At 35.6% G+C, this 8239-nt stretch overlaps 1 protein-coding gene across 1 annotated transcript; it reads right to left on the reverse strand.

Annotated features, from left to right (window-relative positions):
• Positions 1-1625: 1625 nt before the first annotated feature.
• On the reverse strand, positions 1626-7201 carry LOC143246526 (cyclin-dependent kinase 5 activator 1-like). Its single transcript, XM_076493387.1, has one exon. It carries the CDS (start codon positions 6779-6781, stop codon positions 5744-5746), a length of 1038 nt encoding a protein of 345 aa, XP_076349502.1. The 5' UTR covers positions 6782-7201; the 3' UTR covers positions 1626-5743.
• Between the last annotated feature and the right edge of the window lie 1038 nt (positions 7202-8239).

Below are 8239 nucleotides of genomic sequence, written 5' to 3' on the forward strand. Positions count from 1 at the left end.
ATGGCCCGGCATTGCCAGGTGGTTAAGGCACTCGACTCGTAATCTGAGGGTCGCGGGTTCTAATTCCCGTCTCACCAAACATGCTCGCCCTTTCAGCCGTGGGGGCGTTATAATGTCAATCCCACTATTCGTTGGGAAAAGAGTAGCCCTAGAGTTGGCGGTGGGTGGTGATGACTAGCTGCCTTCCCTCTAGTCTTACACTGCTAAATTAGGGATGGCTAGCGCAGATAGAATTTGAGTTGCGTTGCGCGAAATTCACAGCAAGCAAATCTCTGACCTGAAACGTCGTAGCTTAAAAAACAACAACAATGATACTGCAAAAGTGATGAGGATATTAAATTCCATCGTCCAGTAGGATCCTCATCTATTGATAATAAACAATACGTTGTTAATCGATGGATCATTTGATAAGATTAAGATTTTATTAAAGAAAGTAACATTTTAGTTACCAACGGCAGCGAAAATCTCAGCAAATGATACTTTAAAAAGTTTTCCGACTCTTGGAAACGTTCTTTATTGGATCTGAATACAATGGATTGTAGTTACTCATCTGTATGGAGTTACTGTTCGAAAGGACGCAGCATGGGGTCGTATTTTACAATATAGTGTTTTATCAAATAAAGTTATAACCGAACAGAGTCAGTATAATGGACTTAAACCTGGTCCGTTTCTTAGTTTATTGTTGGAATTGTTTGGATACCCTTATGAATTCCCGAGGTATATCATTGTTGTATAGCTTTATGTAGCAGTAGATGAAATTAGACAACTAGTGTGAGGGGCGCACTTTTGGAGAGGAGGGGTGGGTGGTTCTAGCGCATGTGCACCTGACAGCCATTGTTTGATCGAATGTAGTTATCAATAACGTGTACACCGGTCGATACAGAGCTTTTCATAGGTGATAAATGTCATCGTTTAGAGTGTGGAAACCATACAGTTTTTTGTGGTATTTCTTGCGCATACAGTATATTCTATATTAGTACTGGCTCTTGTATGCCCGTGTAACTAGTTCACTCTGTTCGGATGGATCTTTGCCAAAATTGGTAGGAAGGTTCGTTAGGTCCATGCGAGGGTTTGCTTGTTTTGAATTTCGCGCAAAGCTACTCGAAGGCTATCTTCAGTGTAAGACTAGAGGGAAGGCAGCTAGTCATCACCACCCATCGCCAACTCTAGGGCTACTCTTTTCCCAACGAATAGCGGGATTGACCGTCACATTATAACGCCCCCACGGCTGAAAGGGCGAGTATGTTTAGTGTGACGCGGATTCGAATCTGCAACCCTCAGATTACGAGTCGAGTGCCTTAACCACCTGGCCATGCCGGGCCCCCATGCGAGGGTGCATTCAAACTTTCAGTTTTGCGTTTTCTATGTGCATTTTTTACCAGTATTTCGCTTCCTGTAGACGAATATTGACTAAATTTGGTATGGAGGTTCATTGGGTCCTTGTGAAGAAACGTACAAAATTGCAGTTTTTATATGTTGTTGTTTTTTTACTCCAGCTAGTATATATATATTTAATACAAGAAAAATAAAAATCGCTCTCATAATTGTTTCTGTGTAATGTTGATTTCAGTGGTCATGTCCAGCTCCTTATTAAGTATTTATTTGACTTGATTCGGTAAACTTAGTGCCTGTGCTAACAAGTTGTTCTTTGTCGGTAACATTTTTCACCTTTGAACTTCGTTTTATATGACGTAACAAAAATGATTCAACTATTACAGGAATATTGGATAGATACTAAATTTTATTTACAAAGAGCATACATCAGAGGTATAAAGGATGAACCTCTAACCTAAACATCCATTTTACTAAACTTTCAGAACAATACTTTTCAAGCAAACACTCTAATTAACTAAGGTGGGATATGTCCGTCTTACTGAAAACTACCAACAATGTTAAATACCATAGTAAATAAAACAATATAATCCAGGTTCTCACCAAGCCTACATTTACAAAACGTTATTTGTCATATAAATCCATCGCATATTTTCAGTACAGGGTTTATCACTGCTTTTCTCTGACAGAATAACAATATTTTCAAAACTTTCAATTAAATTTCTGCAGAGGCGTGTTTAACAGTTCGGCTGAAACCACGGTCTTGTACGCATTTCAAGAATTTTATTTTTTAAATGAGCATGATTGGTTGTTTTAATTTAGTGCAATTCATACTGTGTTTTACCACTTTTGTTTTATTAAATATGGTATGCAATCATTGAATATTTATCAAACAACATACATTAATAAAGCATTAGAAAATGAGAAAAATCGCAAGAGAAACAAATTAGCAAATGGCTAAAGTCCCGCTTTTATCTAACACAGAAAAAGTCGTGTAACTATATTGATATGTTTTGTCAAAAAAAAAAAAAACAGTTAACCAGGCTGAAATACGAAAATTGAACTAAACTTTGTCATCAGCTCAGAAAATGGTCAAATCTGTGAAAAACTCAAAAGGAATTTTTTTTTGTTTATCACTAGCCTTACCCCAATTCAGAGGTTTAGTAACACAAATAAAATTAATAAAAATTATATTTCTTCAACGTAATTCATTCTGAAACTTGTTCGAACAATTTGTTAATATAAATAGTGCCTATATCATTATCATGTTTGTTTTAGTCCAGCCGGCCTGAAGAGCCCTATAGTACTTAGGTAAAAGGTCTTGTGAGCACTAGATTTAGTAGAGATAACGTTATTGATATGTTATCATGCTCTCTTATTTCTTTTAAAGTTTCACTTAGGAGTTCTTATAGTTAGACCCTGAGTGAGGACCCGCAACAGATATTTCACATAAATTTTAAATAATACACAACTCTTAGGCAACTTTATTTAAAGAGCAATTTGTTTAAAAACAACAAATAACAATTATAAATAAACAATGTTGTGCAGCCACATTTATTGTTATAACTAAAGTTCGCGCGATAAATATACTCTTGTCTGATGTGAGAAAAGGCTTAAGTTCGGTGAGGCAAAGATTCTGTTGATTATATGACACCTACCTTCTAAGGCTAGAAACGGCAGAAATATAGTAAAAAGTGCAAATTTAAACCAGAAATATAATCTATTGGAATTTAACATGGCTTTAATGTTCCAAATAATAGTTATATAAATTACTTCGTACGAACACACTTAGAAACCGTACATCTTAAACTTTCGAGACTGATGTTACAAAACATTAACTACATTAACTTGGAACCTTTCTTGGCTCTAGTCAGATATTTCTTTCTCTTTTTAATTACTTCATCAACTAGATATGAGAAATAAGTATTAACCTTCGTATTTTATAAAGCGCATCCATAGATAAATCTGTGGTATTTTTGTATTAATTAGAATTGGAAACTTCATTATTCATTATATTGTTATATTGAATCTTACAATTTTTACAAAACCATTTTGTTGCTCTTATTAATTCACGATAATTCGTACTAAACATTCTTAGTTTTAAATCTGATTTTTAGCGTACTGTTCTGAAAGGCCTAAAAGACTGAAAAACGTCAGATAACTAGATGTAAAGTTTGAATCTTTAGTAGCATAGTTAAAAAATAAAAATGTGTGATTTTTTAATTAAAAACTGAAATTAGAACTAACATTTCAACAACAACAAAAAGAAATTCAATTTTGTAGATGAGAAAGAATTAGGACTCGTCTACAACACTGACGCATAGCAGTGATAGAAACTAGTCACTAAAGTAATGAGGCTGTTTAAACTGTATGTTAAGTGTGGCGAAATTTGTGATTTTCAAAACTGTTATAGGTGGTAATATTATATGTGCAGTAACATCAAAGGTTAGTGGTGAAAGAGGTTTGCTCATCACACTATTAAACATTACAAACAAATTTACCTCAAACAAACTATATATATGTACAATACACATCTTTAATATTACAAATAGTTCCGCTAATTTAAACTAGGAGTGAATTAAAAAACAGTGTGTTACGTGAAACGAGTTGGAAAACAAAAACGTCTAACTGAACCTAAAGTCTGTTTGTTTTGTTTGTTTGTTTTTGAATTTCGCACAAAGCTACTCGAGGGCTATCTGTGCTAGCCGTCCCTAATTTAGCAGTGTAAGACTAGAGGGAAGGCAGCTAGTCATCACCACCCACCGCCAACTCTTGGGCTACTCTTTTGCCAACGAAAAGTGGGATTGACCGTCACATTATAACGCCCCCAAGGCTTGGCGCGACTCGGGCGCGAAGCCGCGACCCTCAGATTACGAAGCACACGCCTTAACGCGCTAGGCCAGAACCTAAAGTCAATATAACTCTATTAAAGAGACTGAACTAATATTCATGTTTCATTGTAATTCACATTTATTATAAAATTATACTTCTGTTTTTTAGCATGTTAGTAAATAAAGTGTTTCTCTCATCACACCATGTATTATGTACGTTAAATGGTATCTAGTCCATATATATGTGTGTGTGTTTTGAGTGCTTAACAAATGTACTCGAATAATATTCGAATTTTTCAATACTCGACTAAAACCTACGTCAGTACAGTAAACACAATGCAGGCACAATTATCCATAAGGAACACTTCCTATACACTATTGTTTGTTTGTAGCTGCTAAGCACAAAGCTACACAATGGATTACCTGTACTCTGCTCATGACGGGTTTCGAAACCCGTTATCTAGCGTTGTAAGTCTGCAGACGTACCACTGTGCCACTAGGGGGCTAGACTATTACTCTCCACATGTCAATAATGTTTATAATTAAGTTGATTTTTGTTTTTTTATATAACATTCTACTGTAAAGCTATATCACAATTGAATTATTAGCTTGTTGATTAATAAACATGAAAGGATTTAGAATATGAAATAAGAGACTGACACCAAATAAAATATTCACTATGTCTATGTTTGAGTTTAAAAATATATGTTCCTGATAAATCAAATAAAAAAAAATCTCCAAATCCATCACTTAAGCATCCGGAGATTGTTTTGTACCTAAATTTAAAATTGCAATTATCAGGTGAGATTTTTGTGTTCAGTGTAAAATTTTGGTATAATTAATTTTAGCTTAGACCTCTTCCATTTCTTCCGCATAAATAGGGAAACAGTTTGTGATGTAAAGAAGATAATAAATAGCGTCAATGAACGTTTTTTCAGAAAATATTATTCATAGAACATTCTTATCATACTACAGATCTGTTGTGATTCAAAATATATAAGTGCAAATATTTGATATGCAAACCTGAGCTGGTGACACACAAATAATTCTACTACAAAATTTAGAATGCTACTGTAAAACAATATCATAATAATATAATATAACAATGATAATATTATTACAGTGGTTTTAGCAGTTAAATGCTTTAATACAGTGTTAAGTACAACTGGCCGCAGAATTGCCAGATAGTTGATGTTGACTAAAAGTTGCAAATTACACTTACAAACAAACGTTTAATTCTTGTTAGCAGTAGTATGTCAAAAAAGTAGAATGGAAAGTATCTGTATGTTGCACATTAGACTTACGAACATTTAACTCTTGTTAGCTGTAGTACGTCAAAAACACGTTTTAAAATCTTTCAACTTACGATATATATCCAAATATGTTACATTTCTTCACTTCATCATGGTAATATCGGGAGACCATGATCACGTATTTGTTTAGAACATCTTTGAACTTCATCAAAAACGACGGAAAAAAATCTGTCGGTTCCAAAGTGTTCATCGTGGAAAAAGAGGTCAGATGCAAAACGTTCTTTTTTTTTTCTTTTTTTTTTAGTTTTATCTATATTTGGGATACCGTTAACCAGAAACTGGACAGTAAGCTTTGAGCTCGGAAAAAACTTCGGTAAAAAAAGCGGGCTCGCTGTTTAAGCGTAACATCTTTTCGCTGAGTAGGTTAATGATTAATATTGACCTTTCCCAAAATTTATTTCTGTTTCCTTCGGCAAGAAATGGCTTTAAGGGGTAGGAGATCTCGTTACCCATATAGGAGTAGGATAGATACAAGCAAGTTAAGACGACGGCCTGCAGTTCACGCTGGCATTCAATGTCTTCTGTTACCATTTCTCTGGTTAGCATGTACAAAAACACAATATTTGCTGGGTTGATGAAAGCGATGTCTTGCCATCCTTTCAGCAGCAGAGAACGATCGACGGTTCGAAGCCACAAGACAGCATCCCCACCTTGAAAATCTCTGATTCTCCGACAGCGACGGTATAGAAACTCACCGAAACATCGAAGCAGCTCTGAGGTAGAAGCTTGGATGATGGTTCTTCTTTGCGCTCCAAGACCAACCGCAGGTCGTGGTGGTGTCACGTGGATGTACCCCTGCTTGCGACTATTGTACATAGGTCGGATCAAATTGTGGGTGGTCAGCACAGTGGTGGGTCTGGGTGGAATGGGAGGAGGGTCATTCTTTGAAATTCGTTTGATGTCGTGCTGAATGTTGTTCCTTACTAACATGTCTACAGGACTCACAACGTTGGTTTTGAGACTGTAACAAGACAAAGATTTCTCGATGTTCTTGTTGTTGTCCACGAGCGATTCGACGATATCGAGTTGAGGGCGAGAATTTAAATTTTTATTTTTCTCTGCCTTCTTTTTTCCAGATACACTGAAGTTCTTCCAATTCAAAGCATTAATAAGCATCGCGTGTTTTTTATTCTGGTTCATATTGTTACTGTTGTTGTTGTTGTTGATGTTGGCATTTAGAACTTTCTGTAAATTTCTTTCCTTATTTCGCACATTGTTTAGCTGCTCTTGGTTGAGATTATTGACTCTGTAATCTCCAGATACAGTTTTACGCTCTCTGGGTGAAACACTAAGCACCGTACCCATAATGAAAAGAATAAATAGTTTTAAAAACAAACTACTTACTGGTTACAGTTTCTTTAGTTCTGTCTTTTTATTTTTTGGACGATTTGTTCTTTTCGTGTGCACGAGCTATCCAAGATGGAGAATGGAAGTCTTCATTTTCACTGCAAGCGAATGACGTCGTTTTGTCTTTTAGAAACAGACGGTCGATAACTACTGCAGCAGTGAAGCTACCCTTCAATAATATCGCATTTTATTTTGTAAGTGGAGTCTGTTTGGCGATTATGGCAAAGGAAAACGTTTCTTAGAAGTTAGCAAGTCCTTTTGACGAGTTAAGTAAGTAAATTCCGCCAGAATTTGCAAGTGTATGAGCTTTCGGAGTTCACCTGTCTCCACTTTGACCAAAAAATGGATTTCTACAAGCTCGTTGTCATAGAAACGCTAAACAGAGTCTGCGTATTAACTTTCGTCAATATCGATGAAGTCATGTTAGTTGTTACAACATTTCTACCATTTACAATGTGAATATCTGCGCTTCACAGAGATGAACAGTGAAAACGAAGACACACATTGTGTCTATACGAGTTTTGTGTCTCGTTTACCAATAATTTTTTGGTGTTTGAGGCTTTAATGACAATCGTTGATTTTTTTAATATAAAAAGGGGCAAATTCATTCTTACATATTTTTATCAAGTTATTGTAGTTTGATGTTATTTTATACACTGAATAGTATTTTATAAAGTAGCTATACACACTGCTCTTCAACAACATAAGACAACTCATGGTATTGGACAGCAAATCCAACAATATAACATTCAAAATAAGACCACTCATAGTATTGAACAGCAAATGCAACAATACACCGTTCAAAATAAGATCACTCATGGTATTGGACAGCTAATGCAACAATACGCCACTCTTTATGAACCTGTATAAATAGTAAGGGATTTGTCAAGCGTAAGACACTAGACATTCTGTGAATAGATTGATTGTTTGTAACTAAGCACAAACTACGCATAAGGCTATGTGTGCTCTGCCCACCACGGATATCGAAACCCGGGGTCCAGCGTTGTAATTGTGCAGACATGCCGTTGTGTCACTAGAGGGGGCGTACTGTGAACTGTATAAAGTGTGTATAATGATAAAGTAATACCACTGCAAGTGTTTCATTTCATTCTATTTTTTCTCATTGTAATTGTTTCAGTTGAAAATCAAACTAGTTATTAAATGGACGGTTTTGTAACGATTTCAAATAAAAAACAGATATATACAATTAAGAAATGAATATTAATCCTGGTTGAAATATCGAAGGGTATCAACAAAAGAACTTGAAAATAATTACATAAGTATCTAAACTTCCTTCACACTGTCCAACCAGCGGCACAGCCGTATCTTTGCGGACTTGCACCGCCAGAAATCGGGTCTCGATAGCCGTGGTGGGCAGAGCACAGATAACCCTTTGTGTGGCTTTGTGCTTAAAAA

This window comes from Tachypleus tridentatus, chromosome 3, assembly GCF_004210375.1.
Source record: "Tachypleus tridentatus isolate NWPU-2018 chromosome 3, ASM421037v1, whole genome shotgun sequence".
NCBI classification, from domain to species: domain Eukaryota; kingdom Metazoa; phylum Arthropoda; class Merostomata; order Xiphosura; family Limulidae; genus Tachypleus; species Tachypleus tridentatus.